Source organism: Canis lupus, chromosome 26, assembly GCF_048164855.1.
Source record: "Canis lupus baileyi chromosome 26, mCanLup2.hap1, whole genome shotgun sequence".
NCBI lineage: Eukaryota > Metazoa > Chordata > Mammalia > Carnivora > Canidae > Canis > Canis lupus.
Window position 1 is genome coordinate 6,546,905 of NC_132863.1, and position 25,639 is coordinate 6,572,543.

At 43.4% G+C, this 25,639-nt stretch overlaps 1 protein-coding gene across 1 annotated transcript; it reads right to left on the reverse strand.

The window, feature by feature from the left end:
• Positions 1-14,704: 14,704 nt before the first annotated feature.
• SCP2D1 (SCP2 sterol binding domain containing 1) lies at positions 14,705-25,180 on the reverse strand. Its single transcript, XM_072799869.1, has 3 exons — positions 25,037-25,180; positions 18,619-18,717; positions 14,705-15,430 (listed from the first exon to the last, which is right to left on the reverse strand). The coding sequence occupies exon 3, from the start codon at positions 15,382-15,384 to the stop codon at positions 14,914-14,916; it is 471 nt and encodes a 156-aa protein (XP_072655970.1). The 5' UTR covers positions 15,385-15,430; positions 18,619-18,717; positions 25,037-25,180; the 3' UTR covers positions 14,705-14,913.
• Between the last annotated feature and the right edge of the window lie 459 nt (positions 25,181-25,639).

The following is a 25,639-nucleotide window of genomic DNA, read 5'->3' on the forward strand; positions in this document are numbered from 1 at the left end:
TTAAAATATTTTATTTAAATTCAATTTGCCAACATATATAGATAGTATAACACCCAGTGCTCACCCCATCAAGAGCCCTCCTTAGTGTCCATCACCCAGTTACACCTTTCCCCCATCCTCCTCTCCTTCTGTAACCCTTTGTTTCCCAGAGTTAGGAGTCTTATGGTTGGTCATCTTAGTTTTAAATAAAAAGGTTTTTTAAAGGGAAGATTCCTTTGGTTGCTGAGACTAGAGAGAAACCCAAACAGGCTGACTATAGGATCTAGAGAAAGGAGACAATCCCAACTCACTGGCTTCCACCTTCATCAGACTGCATCGAAACTAAAGCATCAATGCTCAAATTATATATTGTATGTCACCACAACTTAATGAAACAAGGCTCAGCAAACAAAAAAGAGCTCCCTTGACAGCCCTGGGAAACACATTTCACATGTGTCAATCAAGGCTTTGAAAGGTGTCAAGGTGTCAGCTTCCTTCCCCCAGACCCCAGTTGTAGTGAGCTGTAATTGACATAACATTTTATTAGCTTCAGGTGTTCAACATGATAATTTGATGTATGTATATATTTGAAATGGTTACCACAGTAAGTTAACACCCGTTACCTCACATGGTTATGAAGTTTTCTCTTGTGATGAGAACTTTTAAAATCTACTGTTATTAGCTTCCTTGTTAAAGACTTGAAGCATATGCATGCACACATGCGCACACACATAATGCACTCACAACCTCTGGTAGCCATAATCATAGCTCTTTTACAGTCATTCCGTTTGTCCATTTTGTGGCTCCCAATCTTCTTTGGCAGTTTTTACTTCCCCCTCCTTCCAGTGAGCCAAATTTAACAGCAAGTAGTTATTTGGTCAACATTAACTGACACCTGCTATGATGCAGGCCTGTGCTAGGTGTTTGATGTAATCTGACGGCAAGCACGTGAGGCTGGAAACACGACCATTTTACAGATGGAGAAACTGAGTCACAGAGGGTTCGCAGACCTTATCCAAGCATAGACTAGGTGGCAAGTGGAAGAACTGTGATTCCTCCCGAGTTCCATTCCTTGTTGTGAATTATAACCGTGATTTTCCGGTTGTCTCATGCTGCATAATCACCCACCACAAAACAGCAGCTAAAACAGGAACAGTCATTTGTTTTGCTCAGAGTCTGGAGGTTAACTGGATCTGCCAAACAGTCTTCACTCCAGGTCTCCCATGCGTTTGCAGAGAGATGCAACGTGATTGCGTTCATCTCCACAGACTCTTTGCTGGGGGTCTGGAGTCCTCAGGCAGGTCTCCCTGGTCTCCCCATGTGGTGGCTCTATGTAGCAACATTGGGTGGGAGCACCTCTCACACGGGCTGAGTATGTGTTCTCAAGACACTGGCAAAAGTATGCAGCATCACTTTTGCTATTTTCTATCCATCAAGGCTGTCACCAGCACCCCCCCCCATCCCCGCAAACAGGTTCAAAGACAGGGGACCTAGATCCCACCTCTTAGATGGGAGGAATGTTGAAGAATTTGTAGGCATGGTTTAAAAAAAAAAAGCACAATCTGTACATTATAATAGTGAATATTGACAACAATCTTTGTCCTAATATTTCACTCTCTTTCCCCCACTTCCAATAGGGTATTATACTTCCCTACCTTCTGGTTCTGGGTAGGACCATGCAACTTGCTCTGACCAGCGGACTGTTAGCACAGTGATGTGCATGTGAGATCAGAACAGGCTTATAAAAGCTGGCTTGCTTTCCTTGCCATCACCATGGGAGAAACACACCTGGCAGGAGCAGCCCCCCTCCCCCTGGTCAGAGGAGGAAGAAGGGATAGGGACCAAAGCCATTCCCACCCTAGATTAGAGGACCAACAGCCAACCTGCAGATTGGGCAGAATAATTCAGCATCTCTCAAGCCACAGAATGTTGAGATGCCTTGTAACACTGTGCTTTCATGGCTATAAGTAAAGGGTGCACTGCCATGCAAAAACATTGGACTCATTTCAGAAAGAATATTTAGGAGATGTGAGAAAGCTCTATGACTAATGGTATACGACAACACTGCTCAGGATGAAGAAAACATAAATAGAAGACAAATTAATATGTCAGCCAAGCTGGCCAATGACATTCTAGAATGTTTTCCAAGGTCCTGTGCCCATGAACCCACAGGATGGATTTGTCCAGAGGCTCCCATCAAAGCCACTGCCTGAGTCCTGCTCAGAACTGGATGCCTTGAACCAGTTCACTGATACCCACTAACTGTGATGCCTGAGCCCCCAGAGGGTGTGGGATGCATCGGTCCGTGCAAGTCCATTTTGTGTTCTGTATGTTGGATATGAAAATGAGACATAAAGACTCCTAACTCTGGGAAATGAACTAGGAGTGGTGGAAGGGGAGGAGGGCGGGGGGTGGGGGTGAATAGGTGACGGGGACTGAGGGGGGCACTTGACGGGATGAGCACTGGGTGTTATTCTGTATGTTGGCAAATTGAACACCAATAAAAAATAAATTTATAAAATAAATAAAATAAATAAATTTATTATTAAAAAAAGAAAATGAGACAGCATCTTTGGATGATTCTTTGTAATGAGGAACAAATTCATCAGTCACTAGTCCATTTTCTTGAGCTCGGACACTGGCTATTTTTTAAAATAAGAGGCGAAAGAAATATTTATTGGATCTTTATTAAACTTCCCTTTAAAAAGTGATCACCTCTGCATTACTGTGTACACCACCTCATCACTTACGGGGTCTGCCTTTTTCCACCACCCTAGTTTTCTTCCCAAGAGACACAGGAAGTAGCTCAATGAAGAAGCACCTGGATTGGAGTTAAAGAACTCTGAGGCTGCCTGGAAAATGGGGGTCCACCTAATCCAACTCATCTGATTCCCTGAGAAAGGCAAGACTGAATCCCAGAGAGGGCAAGTTTCCTCCTAATGGCACACAGAGAGGCTGGGAACCAGCTTTAAATAGAACTTAGGTCCACTTTCAGAAGATTCCCTGGAAGAATGGTAAACCCCTTGGAATTACCCCATGACCTTGCTTCCTTTCAGTTCTCTGGATCTCAATTTATTCCATTCCAAAAGGTAAGCCCAGGTAAATTTCAAAGTCCTGTCTAGCTCTTTGATTTTCGTTTTTTTAAACAATTTGTTTTTAAAGATTTTATTTATTTATTTATTTATTTATTTATTTATTTAATTTGAGAGAGTGGGTGCAGGTGCATGGGGAGGAGTAAAGAGAGAGGGAGAGGGAGGACAGGGAAAGAATGTCAAGCAGACTCCACACTTGACATGGGGTTCAATCTCATAACTGAAATCCTGACCTGAGCCAAAACCAAGAGTCCGAGGCTTAACCAATTGGTCTACCTGGCACTGCTATTTTTTAAACAATTATATGGGAGGAAGTCAAGAACCCTAAACCAATCTCGACAAGGCGCTTGGAATCAAATAACCCTGTTTTCAAATCCTGGCCCCACCCTGATCTTATATAGCCTTATACCCCTACTCAGTTTCTCTTCCCCTAGATGATCCAGCAGGCAAAGTGAGTCCCTAGCATGGCCACATGCAGTTCAGAGGCAGGCACTTGGGTTCTTTTTTTCCCTAAAAATAATTTGCTACATGAAAGTTGTATTTATTGGAAAGATGCTTTCCTGAAGACCCCATGTAAATCCCAGCTCACATAAGGCAAGACCCTCACAAAGGATGGTGGGTTTTCCCTTCACCAGCTCAACCTGACCCCTGCCATGGGCAGTATCTTAAACACAACTTACAAACCTTTCTATCTTGGCAGCTTTCAAATTTTGCAATTCCCAACCAATTTTAATTTATTGATACTCTATTTTATATTTGTATCATAAACTAAGAATTTATTATTTAATATTAAATGATTTCAGAATCACATCACTCAAATTCTCATAAAAATTAACTAAAATTAAGGGCACCGGGATCCCTGGGTGGCGCAGCGGTTTGGCGCCTGCCTTTGGCCCAGGGCGCGATCCTGGAGACCCGGGATCGAATCCCACATCGGGCTCCTGGTGCGTGGAGCCTGCTTCTCCCTCTGCCTGTGTCTCTGCCTCTCTCTCTTTCTCTCTGTGTGACTATCATAAATAAATTTAAAAAATTAAAAAAAAATTAAAAATAAATAAAATAAATAAAAACAATAAAAAAATAAAATAAATAAAATTAAGGGCACCTGGATGGCTGAGTCCAGTTAAGCATCCAACTCTTGCTTTTGGCTCAGGTCATGATCTCAGGGCCATGATATCGAGCCTTGAAGCACTTGGCACAAAGTCTGCTCAAGAATCTCTCCTTCTCTCTCTGCCTCTCCCCTCCTCAAATAAATAAATAAATAAATAAATAAATAAATAAATAAATAAATAAATAAATAAATAAAATCTTTTTTAAAAATTAATTAAAGGGATCCCTGGGTGGCGCAGCGGTTTGGCGCCTGCCTTTGGCCCAGGGCGCGATCCTGGAGACCCGGGATCGAATCCCACATCGGGCTCCCGGTGCATGGAGCCTGCTTCTCCCTCTGCCTGTGTCTCTGCCTCTCTCTCTCTCTCTCTGTGACTATCATAAATAATAAATAAAAATTTTTAAAAAATTAATTAAAATTAGGGACTCTTGGGTGGTTTAGTCAGTTAAGTGGCTGACTCTTGATTTTGGTTCAGGTCATGATCTCAGGATAGTGGGACCGTGCCCCTAATTGGGCTTCACGTCAGCTGGGGGTCTGCTTAAGGATTCTCCCTCTGCCCCGCCCCCTCATACTTGCATGTTCTCTTTCTAAAATAAATAAATATCTTTAAAAATATAACTAAGAAAAAAAATAAAAATAAAAATAAATAAATATAACTAAGATTGGGATCCCTGGGTGGCGCAGCAGTTTAGCGCCTGCCTTTGGCCCAGGGCGTGATCCTGGAGACCCGGGATCGAATCCCACGTCGAGCTCCCGGTGCATGGAGCCTGCTTCTCCCTCTGCCTATGTCTCTGCCTCTCTCTCTCTCTCTGTGACTATCATAAATAAATTTTAAAAATTAAAAAAATATAACTAAGATTATATATAATAACATTTCAAAAGACATCAAACTAGTCATCATGGAGAAAAACCCAGAACTTGGTCAGTTTATCTCGCACTTGATTCATGGTTTAGCACATTATTTCTTTTTACTTTATTTTTTTTATTGGAGTTCAATTTGCCAACATATAGCATAACACCCAGTGCTCATCCCATCAAGTGCCCCCTTCACTGCCCGTCACCCAGTCACCCCCACCCCCCACCCACCTCCCTTTCCACCACCCTAGTTCGTTTCCCAGAGTTAGGAGTCTCTCATGCTCTGTCTCCCTTTCTGATATTTCCCACTCATTTTCTCTCCTTTCCCTTTTATTCCCTTTCACTATTTTTTATATTCCCCAAATGAATGAGACCATATAATGTTTGTCCTTCTCCGACTGACTTACTTCACTCAGCATAATACCCTCCAGTTCCATCCACGTTGAAGCAAATGGTGGGTATTTGTCATTTCTAATGGCTGAGTAATACTCCATTGTATACATAGACCACATCTTCTTTATCCATTCATCTTTCGATGGACACCAAGGCTCCTTCCACAGTTTGGCTATTGTGGACGTTGCTGCTATAAACATCGGGGTGCAGGTGTCCCGGTGTTTCACCACATCTGAATCTTTGGGGTAAATCCTCAGCAGTGCAATTGCTGGGTCGTAGGGCAGGTCTATTTTTAACTCTTTGAGGAACCTCCACACAGTTTTCCAGAGTGGCTGCACCAGTTCACATTCCCACCAACAGTAGCACATTATTTTTAATCACATGTGCTGGAAATGGTGGGGGGAAGCACCATCATGTCTCTGAGGCCTAGACCTTGTCAGATATTCACCCTCCCAGTAGAAATGGGAATAATTTCAGGACGTCTCCCAGTGGGGGTGACAAGGAACTAAGATGTTACACGTTAAGTACTTAATGCAGTGTCTGGCACCTAGATAAATGTTCACAAGATGACACCTCACTCTTATCACTGAGCTGACCACCCCTTTTCCAGTTAATTTTCAAATATCAACTCATTTTTTTAAGAATGATAAATATCCAAGGCAAATTGGGATCTTCTGGGTCATCACTCCCATGGTGGGTTTGAAGAGAAAGAAGCCCACTGGAGAAGAAAGGATGACATCATACACCTGGTTAGCCATAGAACCAGGAATCCTCAGCATTCTCTGAGCCTCCACTGCCCACATCCCCTGGCCTGCCCACTGCACACCACTGGATGGCCACAGATTCATGGCCTCGGGATTCCTTTGGACTTAGGAGAAAAGATGGTGCCACTGGGAATACAAGTGGGTAGAGTGGGTAGATTTCCTTCTTCCTTCAGCTGTTTCTCCTCTTGAATCTATTTACTTATTCATTAGACTACAGACACTGATAGGAAACCCTCAGTTTCCTGGAGCAGAGTCTTATATTTAGGTCTTTGATCACTGTCCTTTCAGTGATATCACAGAACCACCTCCATCATGAGGGTTGACTACAGAGCCTAGAGGAGTCTGGGGTCACAGATCTTAAGACAGGGGAAGAAACTAAATCCTCTGGAAATCCCAGCTTTATCAGTCTTTGGACCCAACCTGGAGAATCACCCCCACCTGAAACTACTCTTCCAATCAATAGAGCCAGCCAACATGGTGTCCAGATCTTTCCAGGCATTTCTCAGACTCAGATTATATGAGGAGGACAAGCAAAGTCCTGTCCCCAGACTAGAAGGCAGTGCTCTGGATAGCTCTTGTGCCTGACCAGGCTTCTCACAATAACCATCACTGACCATCATGTTCTGGCCCACTGGGCCTGGTCTTCTGTTCCTGGAACGTATCCTATTCTGCTAGCCACAGAGCATTTGCACATTTCCTCTGCCTGGAATAACCTCATCTCTGCCCCACCTCAAGTTACCTCCCACTCACTTCTCTGATCTCATTCTTCAGGAAGCCTGCCCTGGCCCCCAATCAGTCTATGAGAACCCCTTTGGCTTTTCCTTATGAGCCCTCACCACAATGTGTAGCCAGGGGCCATATTGGAAGTTCTTGAGGACAGGAGGTGTCCATCCAGTGCTTACCACTGTATCCTTTACACTCAGTACAAGGCTGAGTAAACACATTACAGAGTAGATGCTCAGTAATTATCACTGAATGAATGAATACATGCTTAGGGGCTGGCAATATCAATGAGTTGTCCCTTTTCCTCATGCAAATATCAGGATTCCAAAGACAGGAGGTGGTCAAAGGGAGAGGTGCAGTCTCTGGACTGTCTTCCTAGCTCCAGACTTCTCATCAAACTCCCCTAGAGGCCCTTTGAATGCCATGCCTCAAATCAGCTTCTGCTTTGAAGGCATTCCTGAAAACACCCATGTTTGAATGGGGTCCTCAAGGTTTCAGAGAACTTTGAGATCACTTGCCCATACAGTTTCCAATCTTGCCTTGGAGGGCACCAGGGACTCAAAGAAACTTGAAAAGCTGGGGGATTCCTTTGTTTAAAAAATTTCTTCAGCCATGTTCTTTTCTTTATCAGTGAGAGAAGAGAGTACACACAACTCCTCCCCCTTATTGGCTAAAATCCTGATTAAAATATGTGGTTTCCTGGAGAAAAAAAAAAGCATGAACATCTCCAGAAAAATCTATGAGTACCCCCATTTAATCTACTCTGGCTACAAAAGGACAAAAAAAGGTATGTTGGGATGGGACACTTTCCGATTAGTTCTTTAAGGGAAATCTTCCTCAGCAGGAAATGTTCCAGAGGCTGCCAGACAGAGACATGGAAATAAGCATTTTTCAACGCGCCCCAGTGGGCCCGACAGCCCTCCATCACAATATTTCCCACGACTCCTCACCCTGCCCCCATGTCCAGGGCCACTCCAGGTTCCTCTCCCACCAAAGTCATGTGCGCATCCCCAGGGGCCTCCTTCCCAGCCTGTTTCACTGGCTGCCTGCAAATCTAGTGCTGGGCTTTAGGAGCCCCCAACTGTTTTCAAGAATTGACTAAACATCAACTTAATTATACTGCTGGGCTATATAGATATTGTGCTCCACAAAATGGTACAAAGCAGATATTTTTAGGAGGTCACAGATGTTTCTTGTGATTAGCCAAGTCACAGGTCTGGAAGAATTTTTTTCTGCCAAAGAAAAATAAGAAAAACAATCTTCAGTAGCTGTTTGTGGGTTCTTGGTGAGGTGGGACAGCACAGGCCCCAGAAGAATTCCTTCCAGCTGTGAGGGTCTCCCTCCAAAACCCAGCATAGCAGGGTCCAAAGTCTGTGACCATGGAGCAGGTCAGACGCTGGGGGAATCACACACCCAACCCCAACATGGGCTGGGGGAATCACACACCCAACCCCAACATGGGCTGTTACCTTACCTCTGGACTCGTCCTGCCTCCTGATTCTCACCGCAAACATTCTCAAAGCACCTATTGCGTGCAAGATGCTATGCCATGGCTGTCTGTCAGGGCAAACCCAGATACTAAGTGACAGAAAGGAGCTTCCGGTCACGCAGACCTACAAGAAGGCTCACAGCAGCACTGTTCGAAATACCTTCAACTGGAAACCATTCAAATACCACAAAATACCACTCAAAGGTGAATGAACTGTAACTACACATGACAGGACATGAGTCTCAGACACAAAATGCTGTGGAAGAAGTCATTTATATAAACACAAAAATAGGCAACACTGAAACCTATGATGTTAGAAGCCAGAATGGTGAGCACCTGTGAGGAGGGAGGAAGCGGCATGAGAGGGGGGTTCCTGGGTGCTGGTCATGTCCTATTTCCCAAGCCAGGTGCACACCTAGGGTTTCCTAGGTGTAGGCTTTCCTCTATAAAAAGTGTATTTTAAAAAATAAATATATACCGAGGGAAAAATTAGAGGAAGACAAACCATGAGAGACTCTTGAATCTGAGAAACAAACGAAAGGTTGCAGAAGGGAGGTGGGGGGGGATGGGATAACTGGACAATGGGCATTAAGGACAGCACGTGATGTGATGAGCACTGGGTGTTATACTATATGCTGGCAAACTGAAAAGAAAAGAAAGGAGAAGAGAAGAAAATAAAAGCAACATGCCCAAGTTCCCACAGTTAGGAAGAGGCTGGGACAAAACCCAACCCCAGGCAGTCTGGTCCCACAGTCCAAGCTCTTACCCCCAACAAATTAGAGCCTTCCTGGAGTGGCCAAACTCAGCACCTGCTATGGTCCAGGTTCGGGTCTCACTATCACTGTCTACTCCAGCTGACTGCCAGTTTGAGAGCTTTCTTGGGTGCCTGGAGCTGGGCCTCAGTCCTACAACCACACAGAACTGTATAAGGCCACAACGATATAAGCTTGGAGCCAATTCTTTCCCCAAGTACCCAGGTGAGAGTCCAGCCTGGCCAACACCTTGATTTTAGCCCTTGTGAGACAAGACCAGAGCAGAGAACCCAGCTGAGCCCACCCAGACTTCTGACCTGCAGAAATTGTGAGATCATAAATGGGTTTTGTTTTAAGCCATTAAATTGTGGTAATCTGTCACACAGTGATAGAAAATGAACACAGGGTATTTCTGTTGGGGGAAGAGTAAGACCGTGTATTGTGGGGGGTGCAGTCATGAAGGCAAAGATCTGCTGGGGCCCCAGCAAAGCAGGGCCTACTGAAAGAGACAATAGTGCAGGCTCAAGGATAGAGGGCCCCCAAATTTAGCTTGGGAGTCAAGGAGGCAGTGTGGAGGATGAGGCCCCAGGTTGCCAGAGAGTCCACCCCATTCCCTGCTTTCCGAGCTATTGTCTGGAGTACAGGCTTACTATGACCAAATAATCCAATTTTTCAAGAAAATCCAGAAATCCAATTTTATATAAAATATATTCACTCAAACTGACCAAACTTGTGCAGACTAAGCAACATGCAGATGTGTGTTTTGAACCAGATGGACCCGCTGGGGCCCCAATTGAGTGTCAATGAAAAGGCAGAAAGAAGGTCCCCAGAGCAGAACACAAAAGCCCCAAGTGTGGACTTTCTTGGGAGGCAGTAGGGAGCCAAGGAGAGTCCCCTGTTCCTTCTCATCCAGAAGAGATAAGGAACTCACTCATATGCATGGAAAGCCCCTGGGCCAGGGATTAGACTGGGCATGACCTACTAGAAGCATCCCAACAACCTGATATCATAAGAGCTACTGGCCTCATTCCTGGGTAAGGCAGCTGAAGTACAGAGTGGTGTGCTAATTCCCTGTGCTTATAACCCAGGGCTCAAAACTCTGTTTCTGATTCCAAAATCTGAGTCCTTTCAGCTGCTCCACATGGCATCCTAGCACCAAGCAATTTTGTTCCTTTTGAAAAGAGTTTGCTGTTGTTTCCCAACATCTGGAATCTTCTCTCAGATGTGAACCAGATCTCTCTCCTTATTCAAGCTTTGGCTCTTCCCACTCCACCTCCTACCAGGGTGGCTGCCCACCCCCCACAGCACCTCCCTCAGCCACCCCACACACACACCACATCCCAGCCTTTCAGACAGATTCTGTTCCCACTGCTCACTTGTAGCTCAGTCTCTCTGCCCCCCAGGTCCAAATTCCGGAGAAAAGGATCTAACTGGCTCTGGTCACGTTTTTGTCACAAGCCATAAAGGGTCATGTCACTGGCCAGCCTATCTAGATGGCCTCCCTTTGGTCAGATGGCAGCCTAGATGTGTCCCTCTGCAACCCTTCCCTGCCTCACACCCCTTTTCACCTCCAACCCGTCTCTGAGCAACCGCCATCTCAAGGCCAATCCCCAGAGGCTAGGACCAATTCAGGAAAGGCACTTGGGCAAGCCATTTCCATAAACACAACATCCCAAACACCTGCCCAACAATGCCTGACACTTGTAAATATGGCTGTAATGGAGGTGCCTGGACCAGGCAAGGTAAGTGTTCACAAGAGTACTCAACATCAATGCCCAGAAATCAGTGGCATTTCTATACACTAACAATGAGACTGAAGAAAGAGAAATTAAGGAGTCAATCCCATTTACAATTGCACCCAAAAGCTTAGAATACCTAGGAATAAACCTAACCAAAGAGGTAAAGGACCTATACCCTAAAAACTACAGAACGCTTCTGAAAGAAATTGAGGAAGACACAAAGAGATGGAAAAATAGTCCATGCTCATGGATTAGAAGAATTAATATTGTGAAAATGTCAATGTTACCCAGGGCAATTTACACATTTAATGCAATCCCTGTCAAAATACCATGGACTTTCTTCAGAGAGTTGGAACAAATCATCTTAAGATTTGTGTGGAATCAAAAAAGACCTCCAATAGCCAGGGGAATATTAAAAAAGAAAACCATAGCTGGGGGCATCACAATGCCAGATTTCAGGTTGTACTACAAAGCTGTGGTCATCAAGACAGTGTGGTACTGGCACAAAACAGACACATAGATCAATGGAACAGAATAGAGAACCCAGAAGTGGACCCTCAACTTTATGATCAACTAATATTTGACAAAGGAGGAAAGACTATCCACTGGAGAAAAGACAGTCTCTTCAACAAATGGTGCTGGGAAAATTGGACATCCACATGCAGAAGAATGAAACTAGACCACTCTCTTGCACCATACACAAAGATACACTCAAAATGGATGAAAGGTCTAAATGTGAGACAAGATTCCATCAAAATCCTAGAGGAGAACACAGGCAACATCCTTTTTGAACTTGGCCACAGCAACTTCTTGCAAGATACATCCACGAAGGCAAGAGAAACAAAAGCAAAAATGAATTATTGGGACTTCACCAAGTTAAGAAGCTTCTGCACAGCAAAAGAAACAGACAACAAAACTAAAAGACAACCTACAGAAACAACCTACAGAATGGGAGAAGATATTTGCAAATGACGTATCAGATAAAGGGCTAGTTTCCAAGATCTATAAAGAACTTATTAAACTCAACAGCAACAGCAAAGAAACAAACAATCCAATCATGAAATTGGTAAAAGACATGAGCAGAAATCTCACAGAGGAAGACATAGACATGGCCAACATGCACATGAGAAAATGCTCCGCATCACTTGCCATCAGGGAAATACACATCAAAACTACAATGAGATCCCACCTCACACCAGGGAGAATGGTGAAAATTAACAAGACAGGAAACAACAAATGTTGGAGAGGATGTGGAGAAAGGGGAACCCTCTTGCACTGTTGGTGGGAATGTGAACTGGTGCAGCCACTCTGGAAAACTGTGTGGAGTTTCCTCAAAGAGTTAAAAATAGACCTGCCCTACGACCCAGCAATTACACTGCTGGGGATTTACCCCAAAGACAAAGATGCAGTGAAATACCGGGACACCTGCACCCCGATGTTTCTAGCAGCAATGTCCACAATAGCCAAACTGTGGAAGGAGCCTCAGTGTCCATCGAAAGATGAATGGATAAGGAAGGTCTCTGTATACAATGGAATATTACTCAGCCATTAGAAACGACAAATGCCCACTATTTGCTTCGATGTGGAAAGACCTGGAGGGTATTGTGCTGAGTGAAATAAGTCAATTGGAGAAGGACAAACATTATATGGTCTCATTCATTTGGAGAATATAAAAATTAGTGAAAGGGAATAAAGGGAAAGGAGAGAAAATGAGTGAAAATATCAGTGAGGGTGACAAAACATAAGAGACACTTAACTCTGGGAAATGAACAAGGGGTAGTGGAAGGGGAAGTGGGCGGGGGGTTGGGGTGACTGGGTGATGGGCACTGAGGGGGGCACTTGGAGGGATGAGCACTGGGTGTTATGCTATATTTTGGCAAATTGAACCCCAATAAAAAAATAATAAATTAAAAAAAAGAGTACTCAGCATCAATCTGAAGATTCTGAGATGCCCACTGCTCCCCTGGGCAGGGACATTAGCAGAAACACCACACATATCATACATCTAATGACCAGATGAGGAAAGATACCAGGGAGTGCTCCATGTCCCCACTCATAAACCCCCAGTAAGGGACCCTCAGTCCCTTCCCAGAGAATTGAACATGGACTAAACAAAGGGCCTCTTTGTTTTCCTCTGAGAGAGGAGATTTTGTTAGCAACAAGCCTCGACTCTACCTTTTTCTGACAGGGGGAACTTAGGAAGGCCTCTACAGAGCCATCGAAATCAGTTAACAGCTTGGACTTGTAGGCACACGATGAGGTCAGAGGATTCATGCTGAGAAAGACATAGAGCTTTAAATCTTCTTTATAAAGTCTGCACTATGTGGCAGGTTTTCCAGTGATGCTGAGTTTATATTGACACATAATGAGCTGCCCATGGGTATGTAAAGTATACAACTTGATGTTTTACCTATACATACACCTATGAAATCATCACTACAATCAAGATAATGAAATCTATCCATCAGCCCTAAGCTTCCTCATAGTCAATTATAATCCCTCCTCCCAACCCTCCCCACTCCCCATCCCTGTCTCTTGGCAACCACTGATCTTTCAGTCCCGTGTGTGGGTTTTCTAGTTTACATAAATAGAACCACACAGTCCATACTTGGTTTTCCCTGGTTTCTTCCACTCAGCATAATCTGACATTTGCCTATGCTGTTGTATGTACAATAATTCCTTCCCTTTTATTGCCAAGTAGTACTCCAGAGTATGACACAGCACCATTGGTTCATCCATTCACCTATTGATGGACATTTGGTTTATTTACAGTCTGGAACTATCACAAATACAGCTACTGTGAACACTCACGTACAAATTTTTGTACTTGTACCTATGCCTGCTTTCTTCCTGAGAAAATACCTGAGAATGGAATAGCTGGATCATTTGGTAGGCATGTGTTTTGAGTATGGCTGTTTTAAGGAATCCCTTCCATGTGGGTTTCAGAGTATAAAGGTATACAAGGTAAAGGTATGCACAGGTCACACGAGAACAAGCATCACACTCACCCACAGAGGTCACATCAGGCTGCAGCTGGCTTCATTTAAGTCCTCCTAATGTATGGACAGGGCTCCCAGAAGGGAATATCTCCCAGGATGACCTATCGTTTTGAAACACACTCAGAGCACAAGCTCTTGACACTTCAGAAAAGGCCCATGCGAGGATGAGATTCCAGGAGATCCTTTAAATAATAGCAACATATCATTTAAATAATGGTGACATTTCATTTGTCTAGAACAGAATACTTTTGACCAATACTGAAAGCTGCAACATGAACTAGGGCAGGTGCTCAGCAGGGGTGATCCCATCAGCATCACCTGGGAACTTGTTAGAAATGCACGTTCTCCCCAGTCCAGACCTATAGCATTGAAACCCTGAGGTGGAGCCCAGCAACCTGAGCTTTCACTATTCTTACAGGTGGTGTGATGTATGCTCTAGTTTAAGATCCAGTAGCCTAGAACATCTTCTAAGCCTTTGGATTCTCTTGGAATTAAATCCATCCAAAGTCATGATACACAAAGAACTCATCCCCTCTATGCCTTGTTCCACCCACATAGCTGTGGAGCCCACCCTCTTAGAGCTCTGCAAATGTAAAATCTCTTCAAAGAACCAAGTTACCAAATGGAATGCAAACCAACACAATAATGGTTGGCACTTCTTTCCCAAAGCACAAAAAAAAAAAAAAAAATTCTTAGGAACTCAATCATGAAAGCATTTAAATCTGAATGTCAAAACCACCCATTTCTCTATGTGTGGCTTTCAAACAAGCATGTTATAGTATACATGAATCTAAAAAAAAGAAAAAGACAAAGATTTTAGGTGATACACTCCAACACTCTTTACTGCTCTAGAACCCTTACTGAAAATTAACACATCAGCAGGAAAATTAATCAAACTTGAACAGGAAGAATTTGAGTAAAAATATTGGGTATTTTTTGTTTTAATCTTCAGCTTAAGCATGATTTCCACTCAACATTATAATTGGAGAGAAGTTCTGATCATTTCCTTGGTATTTTACATGCTTAAAATTTAGCCCAGTCTTTGAAAACCCTCTCCAGCTTCTGACCAAGCAGAACTTTGCCACTCACTTTGAACTTGCCGGCAAGGAAAGCCTTCTGAGGGTTCATCTTGCCCAAAACCAACTCCATAAAGACAGGTTCTGGGATTGTGAAGACAGTGTCTGCTGGGAGCCTGGCAGATCCTGGATACATGTCTCCAGAACCATTCTTCAGATCAATGGTCCACTGCAGAATGATCTTCCCATCTTTGGTGATGTCTAGCTGAAAGATGGCATTGACTTTCTTTACCAGTTGGGCCCCCACCTCTTTGATGTGATGGCTAATGTCCTCAAACACAGGGAAGCTCTGGAATTCTGACAGCTCTAGAGGGTGTGGCACAGCAGGTTCCCGAGCTGCACCCAGTTCCTTGAACTGGCCTGCCTGAGGTCCATCCCCTGCTTTGATCTTGTGTTGATGGTCGATTCTCTTCCACATCTTACTGTGCTGGTCCTCTTGACCTTCCCGTCTGGTCTGTCAGCAGCTGTAGCCAGATTAATATCCACAAGTCAGATTGTGACATCAAAGGTAAGGCCCAAGTAGGGAATGAGGCTGGTGTGTGTGCTGCAGTCTTATTGGTCAAACAAATACTAAAATGTGACATGGGATGAGGTCTCAGGTAATTGTGAGGCAGATCCGCACCACCACCACCCCAAACCAATCAGGGCTGTTGGTCTCATAAGCCCAGAAAGTTCTGGACCCCATGTTGGGAATAAGAGGAAATGGCTCCAGAAGGTTCTTTGGTGATATGAACTCTGTCTTTCCAATGCAGATCTATCCCGGTAATAATCCTAACTCAGAGCAGCTATTCTGATTCCTTTAAAAGTGGATAATCAAAAAAAAAAAATAAAAATTAAAAAAAAAAACAAAAAAAAAATAAAAGTGGATAATCCTTAAGGCACAAATCCTGATGCTAGATTTGGCATTACCTGGCTGCTGGTGGAACAGGAAATGCTTTTGGGAAAAAATGCTTACTGGAAAAAGAATCAGCACCAGGACTTGCATCAGAAAGCTTCAGAGACACAGTGAGAGAGTAGGAGGAAAGGAATATCCCTAAGATCAACAGAAGATGCTGCTAGCCTCACATGATAATTGTATATAATAACATGGCCCTTATTCTGAGCTGAGGTACTGTTGAAGGCATTGTACATGTGTTAACACTTTTAACCTTTATTATAACCTGCTGAAGTAGGTACTCTTTTTATTCCCATTTTACAGATGGGGAAACCGAGGCAAGAAGAAATGAAGTGACTTACCCAAAGTCACACAACTAGTAAGCAGTGTAGTCAGGTTTAAAAAAAAAAAAAAGATCTGGTATGGTTATTTCCTTTGGTACCTGATGGATGAGCTGGTATGATCAACATGGAGCAGTTAAACAAAACCCAGTGGTTCCCAATACCAAGACTTTACCCTGAAGCCACCTGGTATAGACATCTGCATGAAGAATTTTAAATGAAGAGGTGAGAAATCCTTGATAAAATTGCTGTGAGTCACCAAAAGCAAACTGAGCCCCATCATCACCAGCTACCCATATCTGCTTTTCCTCAGGGCAGGGTTGTTCCTTCTGAATTATTCAGACAGCTTCCCAACTAGGCTGCCACTCCTGCCTCAGCATGTCGAATGGGAACACAGTTCTAAGTCCACATGTGTCCTTTTTATGCAATTCGATCTTTTATAAGTATTTCTACCATTAAAGGAAGTCCAGTATGAATGGCCAACATACACATGGAAAGGTGCTCAACATCATGAGTCTCCAAGGACATGCAAATTTAAACACAATGAGACAACACTTCCCACCCATCAAACTCACTAATACTGGAATGACTGACAATGGCAAGCGTTGGCAAGGCTGTGGAGCAACTGGAGCTCCTGTGGCAGGATTGGTGGGAGTGCAAAATGCTGCCACTGCTGTGGAAGACTGCTTAGTAGGGTGGTAAAAGTCAAACATACACTCAGCACACAACTCATAGGTTCTCCTCTTGGGTATTTATGCAAGAGAAATAGAATAATAAATAATAAGTATTCCCAGAAGCATTGTCCATTAAAGCAAAAACACAGAAGAAAATCCAAATCTTTTCTTAGGTCCTTATCTTCTGTTTATCAACTGAAGATTAGATAACCTAATTGGCATAATTATAGAATGGAACACTATTTGGCAACCCAAAGGAATAATCTCCTGAATCACTCCACAACACAAATGAACTTCAGATGCATTATGGTAAGCCAGATTCAAAGGATGACATACTGTATGATTCTACTCATATGACATTCTAAAAATGGCAAAACTGCAAAAAAAAAAAAAAATGACCAGTGGATTGGGGGTAGAAAGTGAGTTTGTCTACAAAGGGAATAATTTTTTTTTGTGGGGGTAGGGGAGAATGATGGGAGAATGGTGGTAGTTACACAATTGTATACATTTGTCAAAATCCAGAACTATGTACTAAAAGGGATGCATTTAAATGTGTAAATTATACCTCAATAAGTCTGGCTTTAAAAACAAAAAGATGCAACAACAAAAAAAAGAGGCATGGGCAGCTCCACATTGCTACTGGTATGAGCTCTGTCTAAAGCAGAGGGCACAAGTCAAACCTGAAATACTGCATCTTTTTTCTTTTATTAGTTCCTATATCTATCAGTTGCTATTACTGCACTATGATACATAACTTTAAGCTTTAATTAGTTCTTATATCCAGTAACTCTTGCTATGTGTATTATGTGTCAAAATAAACCACCTCAAAGTTTTAGCAGCATATAACATTAAATGGTTATTTCTCAAATGTCTTTTGGGTGGCTGGGGTGTGCTGCCCTGGACTGAGACTGGCTAGGCTGCTCTACTAGACACATATCTCCCACCTTCTGTCTGCAACCTATGGGCCAGCCAGGCATGTCCCTCCTGTGGTAATGGCAGAAGTACAAGAGCAGCAAGTTAGAAAGGCCCAGACTTGGCCCTGACTCAATGCCACTCTTGTCCATGAACCAGCAGCAAAAGCAACTCTCAGAGCTGGGCGCAAAGTCAAAGGTTGGGGAAGCACGCCCTACCCCTGAAGAGGCCATGACAGGGCAAGAGGCAGGGAGACAAGAAAAACTGGGACTGATAATGCAATCTGCCACAGCTACTGACGTACACGTTCACATTTTAAGATCTAGATTTGTGGCTTTCCATATGCATGGAAGAATCCACAACCTTGGATCCACATCTTTATCTGGCAACAGTTAGCCATCATTGTAGAAAGGAGAGGCAGCTCACTACAGGCAGGAAGGGCTCCCCACAATTCACCGTCAGCATTATCATCAGGATAACACTTTTCTAGGTGTCAGGTGTTCTGAGGAAATGTTCCAGAATTCCTGAGATCTTTTCCTCACTAAATTTCACCAAAAGTTCTACAAGAATTTGGACAATGTGAGTATCAGGGATCCTCAAGTCTGCCATCATATCCATCCCCTCAACATATTTGCTGAGCATCGATCATGGAAAGCCCTGGGGTGGCATTGTTAACAATACACACAGATGGAAAACAGGTGCTGAGGAGGATGTGGAGAGAGCCAAACCCTTGTGTACTGCTGGTGGGAGTGGAGAATGGTACATTATTGTGGGAAACAGTATGGCAGCTCCTCAAAAAATTAGCCATAGGATTACTATATGATCCAGCAGTAACACTCCTGGGTACATACCTGAAATAAGTGAAAGCAGGCACTTGTACAGATATTGGGACATCCATGTTCATAGCATCATTCTTCACAACAGCCAAGAGATGGAAACAACTCAAGTGTCTATCAACATATTAACAGATAAATAAAATGTGGTATAAAAGAAGCAAAGGAAAAAAGACAGAGATAAATCAAGAAATAGACTCTTAACTATAGAAAAAAAAAAGTTGATGGTTACCAGAGAGGAGGTAGGTGGAGAGATGGGGGAAATAGGTGATGGGGACTAAGGAGTGTACTTGTCATTGTGAGTACTGGGTGATATATAGACTTGTTTAATTACTATATTGTACACCTGAAACTAATATAACACTGTATGTTAACTATACTGGAATTAATTTTTTTTAATTGTTTATTGGTGTTCAATTTACTAACATACAGAATAACCCCCAGTGCCCATCACCCATTCACTCCCACCCCCTGCCCTCCTCCCCTTCTACAACCCCTAGTTCGTTTCCCAGAGTTAGCAGTCTTTACGTTCTGTCCTCCTTTCTGATATTTCCCACACATTTCTTCTCCCTTCCCTTATTTTCCCTTTCACTATTATTTATATTCCCCAAATGAATGAGAACATATAATGTTTGTCCTTCTCCGACTGACTTACTTCACTCAGCATAATACCCTCCAGTTCCATCCACGTTGAAGCAAATGGTGGGTATTTGTCATTTCTAATAGCTGAATAATATTCCATTGTATACATAAACCACATCTTCTTTATCCATTCATCTTTCGTTGGACACCGAGGCTCCTTCCACAGTTTGGCTATCGTGGCCATTGCTGCTATAAACATCGGGGTGCAGGTGTCCCGGCGTTTCACTGCATCTGTATCTTTGGGGTAAATCCCCAACAGTGCAATTGCTGGGTCGTAGGGCAGGTCTATTTTTAACTCTTTGAGGAACCTCCACACAGTTTTCCAGAGTGGCTGCACCAGTTCACATTCCCACCAACAGTGTATGAGGGTTCCCTTTTCTCTGCATCCCCTCCAACATTTGTTGTTTCCTGCCTTGTTAATTTGCCCCATTCTCACCGGTGTGAGGTGGTATCTCATTGTGGTTTTGATTTGTATTTCCCTGATGGCAAGTGATGCAGAGCATTTTCTCATATGCATGTTGGCCATGTCTATGTCTTCCTCTGTGAGATTTCTCTTCATGTCTTTTGCCCATTTCATGATTGGATTGTTTGTTTCTTTGGTGTTGAGTTTAATAAGTTCTTTATAGATCTTGGAAACTAGCCCTTTATATCTGATACATCATTTGCAAATATCTTCTCCCATTCTGTAGGTTGTCTTTGAGTTTTGTTGACTGTATCCTTTGCTGTGCAAAAGCTTCTTATCTTGACGAAGTCCCAATAGTTCATTTTTGCTTTTGTTTCTTTTGCCTTCGTGGATGTATCTTGCAAGAAGTTACTGTGGCCGAGTTCAAAAAGGGTGTTGCCTGTGTTCTTCTCTAGGATTTTGATGGAATCTTGTCTCACATTTAGATCTTTCATCCATTTTGAGTTTATCTTTGTGTATGGTGCAAGAGAGTGGTCTAGTTTCATTCTTCTGCATGTGGATGTCCAATTTTCCCAGCACCATTTATTGAAGAGACTGTCTTTCTTCCAATGGATAGTCTTTCCTCCTTTATCAAATATTAGTTGACCATAAAGTTGAGGGTCCACTTCTGGGTTCTCTATTCTGTTCCACTGATCTATGTGTCTGTTTTTGTGCCAGTACCACACTGTCTTGATGACCACAGCTTTGTAGTACAACCTGAAATCTGGCATTGTGATGCCCCCAGATATGGTTTTCTTTTTTAAAATTCCCCTGGCTATTCGGGGTCTTTTCTGATTCCACACAAATCTTAAAATAATTTGTTCTAACTCTCTGAAGAAAGTCCATGGTATTTTGATAGGGATTGCATTAAACGTGTATATTGCCCTGGGTAACATTCACATTTTCACAATATTAATTCTGCCAATCCATGAGCATGGAATATTTTTCCATCTCTTTGTGTCTTCCTCAATTTCTTTCAGAAGTGTTCTATAGTTTTGAGGGTATAGATCCTTTACATCTTTGGTTAGGTTTATTCCTAGGTATCTTATGCTTTTGGGTGCAATTGTAAATGGGATTGACTCCTTAATTTCTCTTTCTTCAGTCTCATTGTTAGTGTATAGAAATGCCACTGATTTCTGGGCATTGATTTTGTATCCTGCCACGCTACCGAATTGCTGTATGAGTTCTAGCAATCTTGGGGTGGAGACTTTTGGGTTTTCTATGTAGAGTATCATGTCATCGGCGAAGAGGGAGAGTTTGACTTCTTCTTTCCCAATTTGAATGCCTTTAATGTCTTTTTGTTGTCTGATTGCTGAGGCTAGGACTTCCAGTACTATGTTGAATAGCAGTGGTGAGAGTGGACATCCCTGTCTTGTTCCTGATTTTAGGGGAAAGGCTCCTAGTGCTTCCCCATTGAGAATGATATTTGCTGTGGGCTTTTCATAGATGGCTTTTAAGATGTCGAGGAATGTTCCCTCTATCCCTACACTCTGAAGAGTTTTGATCAGGAATGGATGCTGTATTTTGTCAAATGCTTTCTCTGCATCTAATGAGAGGATCATATGGTTCTTGGTTTTTCTCTTGCTGATATGATGAATCACATTGACTGTTTTATGGGTGTTGAACCAGCCTTGTGTTCCAGGGATAAATCCTACTTGGTCATGGTGAATAATTTTCTTCATTTACTGTTGGATCCTATTGGCCAGTATCTTGTTGAGAATTTTTGCATCCATGTTCATCAGGGATATTGGTCTGTAATTCTCCTTTTTGGTGGGGTATTTGTCTGGTTTTGGAATTAAGGTGATGCTGGCCTCATAGAACGAATTTGGAAGTAATCCATCTCTTTCTATTTTTCCAAACAGCTTTAGGAGAATAGGTATGGTTTCTTCTTTAAACGTTTGATAAAATTCCCCTGGGAAGCCATCTGGCCCTGGACTCTTGTGTCTTGGGAGGTTTTTGATGACTGCTTCAATTTCCTCCCTGGTTATTGGCCTGTTAAGGTTTTCTATTTCTTCCTGTTCCAGTTTTGGTAGTTTGTGGCTTTCCAGGAATGCGTCTATTCCTTCTAGATTGCCTAATTTATTGGCGTATAGCTGTTCATAATATGTTTTTAAAATCGTTTGTATTTCCTTGGTGTTGGTAGTGATCTCTCCTTTCTCATTCATGATTTTATTAATTTGAGTCTTCTCTCTCTTCTTTTTAATAAGGCTGGCTAAAGGTTTATCTATCTTATTAATTCTTTCAAAGAACCAACTCCTGGTTCTGTTGATCTGTTCCACAGTTCTTCTGGTCTCGATTTCGTTGAGTTCTGCTCGAATCTTTATTAACTCCCTTCTTCTCTTGGGTGTAGGATCTATTTGCTGTTTTTTCTCTAGCTCCTTTATGTGTAAGGTTAGCTTTTGTATTTGAGTTCTTTCCAGTTTTTGAATGGATGCTTGTATTGCGATGTATTTCCCCCTCAGGACTGCTTTTCCTGCATCCCAAAGATTTTGAATGGTTGTATCTTCTTTCTCATTAGTTTCCATGAATCTTTTTAATTCTTCCTTAATTTCCTGGTTGACCCTTTCATCTTTTAGCAGGATGGTCCTTAACCTCCACGTGTTTGAGGTCCTTCCAAACTTCTTGCTGTGATTTAGTTCTAATTTCAAGGCATTATGGTCTGAGAATATGCAGGGGACAATCCCAATCTTTTGGTATCGGTTCAGACCCGATTTGTGACTCAATATGTGGTCTATTCTGGAGAAAGTTCCATGTGCACTTGAGAAGAATGTGTTTTCAGTTGAGTTTGGATGTAAAGTTCTGTAGATATCTGTGAAATCCATCTGGTCCAGTGTATCATTTAAAGCTCTCGTTTCTTTGGAGATGTTGTGCTTAGAAGACCTATCGAGTATAGAAAGAGCTAGATTGAAGTCACCAAGTATAAGTGTATTATTATCTAAGTATTTCTTCACTTTGGTTAATAATTGATTTATATATTTGGCAGCTCCCACATTCGGGGCATATATATTGAGGATTGTTAAGTCCTCTTGTTGAATAGATCCTTTAAGTATGATATAGTGTCCCTCTTCATCTCTCACTACAGTCTTTGGGGTAAATTTTAGTTTATCTGATATAAGGATGGCTACCCCTGCTTTCTTTTGAGGACCATTCGAATGGTAAATGGTTCTCCAACCTTTTATTTTCAGGCTGTAGGTGTCCTTCTGTCTAAAATGAGTCTCTTGTAGACAGCAAATAGATGGGTCCTGCTTTTTTATCCAGTCTGAAACCCTGCGCCTTTTGATGGGGTCATTAAGCCCGTTCACATTCAGATTCACTATTGAGAGATATGAGTTTAGTGTCATCATGATAGCTATTCAGTCCTTGTTTTTGTGGAATGTTCCACTGAACTTCTTCTTAAAGGGGAATTTTAAGAGTCCCCCTTAAAATTTCTTGCAGAGCTGGTTTGGAGGTCACATATTCTTTCAGTTCCTGCCTGTCTTGGAAGCTCTTTATCTCTCCTTCCATTTTGAATGAGAGCCTTGCTGGATAAAGGATTCTTGGTTGCATGTTCTTCTCATTTAGGACCCTGAATATATCCTGCCAGCCCTTTCTGGCCTGCCAGGTCTCTGTGGAGAGGTCTGCTGTTACCCTAATACTCCTCCCCATAAAAGTCAGGGATTTCTTGTCTCTTGCTGCTTTAAGGATCTTCTCCTTATCTTTGGAATTTGCAAGCTTCACTATTAAATGTCGAGGTGTTGAACGGTTTTTATTGATTTTGGGGGGGATCTCTCTATTTCCTGGATCTGAATGCCTGTTTCCCTTCCCAGATTAGGAAAGTTTTCAGCTAGAATTTGTTCAAATACATATTCTGGCCCTCTGGCCCTTTCAGCACCCTGGGGAACACCAATTAAACGTAGGTTTTTCTTCCTCAGGCTGTCGTTTATTTCCCTTAATCTATCTTCATGGTCTTTTAATTGTTTGTCTTTTTTCCTCAGTTTCCCTCTTTGCTATCAACTTGTCTTCTAGGTCACTCACTCGTTCTTCCACCTCGTTAACCCTCGTCGTTAGGACTTCTAGTTTGGATTGCATCTCATTCAATTGATTTTTAATTTCTGCCTGATTAGCTCTAAATTCTGCAGTCATGAAGTCTCTTGAGTCCTTTATGCTTTTTTCTAGAGCCACCAGTAGCTGTATAATAGTGCTTCTGAATTGGCTTTCTGACATTGAATTGTAATCCAGATTTTGTAACTCTGTGGGAGAGAGGACTGTTTCTGATTCTTTCTTTTGAGGTGAGGTTTTCCTTCTAGTCATTTTGCTCAGTGCAGAGTGGCCAAAAGCAAGTTGTATTGGGAAAAGGAGAAAAAGAGAGGAGAGAAAGAAGGAAAGAAAAGAGAAAAAGAAAAAAAGGAAAAAAGAGAAGAAAAAGAGAAAGAAAAAGAAAGAAAGGAGAAAAAAAGAGTGGGGGAAGCAATCAGACATCAAAAAGAAAAAAAAATACGGGGGAGTATCTTCTGATTTTGTATACTTTAAGTCCCTTGACTTCCCCTGGAACTTGTCCCTCTAGCTGGTCTTCTGGGGGAGGGGCCTGTTGTGATTTTCAGGTGTTAGCACTTGGAGGAGCTGCTCTGCCCCTTGCCTGGTGCAGGGCTCAGTGGGGGTTGTGCACCCCGTGAAGCCCCAGGAGGAACCACCACAGTGTCGCCGGCCAGCTCTGGAAACCTTGATTCAGCTCCCACAGTCATTAAGGAGCTCTCAGCCTGCAGGGGCCTGGAGGCTCCGGGGCGGGGCCGCTGATCTGCTCAGCTCCAGGCAGGAGCGTCCTTGCTGTCCTGGGCCCTCCTGGCCTCTGCCTGTCCCGGGGGAGGCCGGATCCTGGGCTGTGTCCAGGCGCCCTGTGCTCCGGGGCCTGCGCTGGTGGATTCGCGCTCCCGCCCCGCAGCCCCCTCCGCGGAGCCGCCCCCGAGCCCCCCCCCGAGCTGCTCCCCTCTGCAGCCCCCTCCGCGGAGCCGCCCCCGAGCCCCCCCGAGCTGCCCCCGCCCCGCAGCCCCCTCTGCGGAGCCACCTCCCGAGCCCCTCCGAGCTGCTCCGGGTCCCGCCGTGCGCGCTGCAGCCCTCAGGGAGCTCGGCGCACTCTCCCGGGGCGCAGGTGTCTGTTAGTGTCCCAGGGAGCCCGAGGGCATGCTCGCCCTCTTGGGTCCTGCTCCAACTCCCTGGGAGCCCCTTTCCGCCCGGGAAGGTCGGTGCAGCTCCTGCTTCTCCGGGACGGGGCTCTCCTGTCCTGGGGACACTCGCCCCGGCCTCAGCCCGGCTCCTCGCGGGCCCCTCCCCCTTGGAAGCCTTTGTTTCTTTACTTCTTTTTCCCCGTCTTCCTACCTTGATAGAAGCGCGAACTCTTCTCACTGTTGCATTCCAGGTGTTCTCTCTTTAATTCTCAGGCCGAATTCATAGATTTTCAGGATGATTGGAAGGTTTTCTAGGTAATTTGGTGGAGACAGGTGATATGGAGACCCTACTCTTCCGCCATCTTGCCCCTCCTTCCTGGAATTAAATTTTTAAAAATAATAAAAACACTTATATGTTTTTAAAAATGTGGTAAACCCACAATGGAATATTATTCAGTCTTAGAAAGGAATGAAATTCCTATACATGCTACAATATATTTATTTTTTTTAATTTTTTATTTATTTATGATAGTCACAGAGAGAGAGAGAGAGGCAGAGACACAGGCAGAGGGAGAAGCAGGCTCCATGCACCGGGAGCCCAATGTGGGACTCAATTCCGGGTCTCCAGGATCACGCCCTGGGCCAAAGGCAGGCGCTAAACCGCTGCGTCACCCAGGGATCCCCCTACATGCTACAATATAGAAGACACTATGCTAAGTGAAATCAGCTAGACACAAAAGGACAAATAGTGTATTATTCCACTTATATTAAGTACCTAAAATAGTCAAATCCACAGAACCAGAAAAAAAGAATA

Coding starts and splice junctions, on each gene's coding strand:
- SCP2D1 (XM_072799869.1), bottom strand. CDS start 15,384: ATGTGGAAGAGAATCGACCATCAACACAAGATCAAAGCAGGGGATGGA.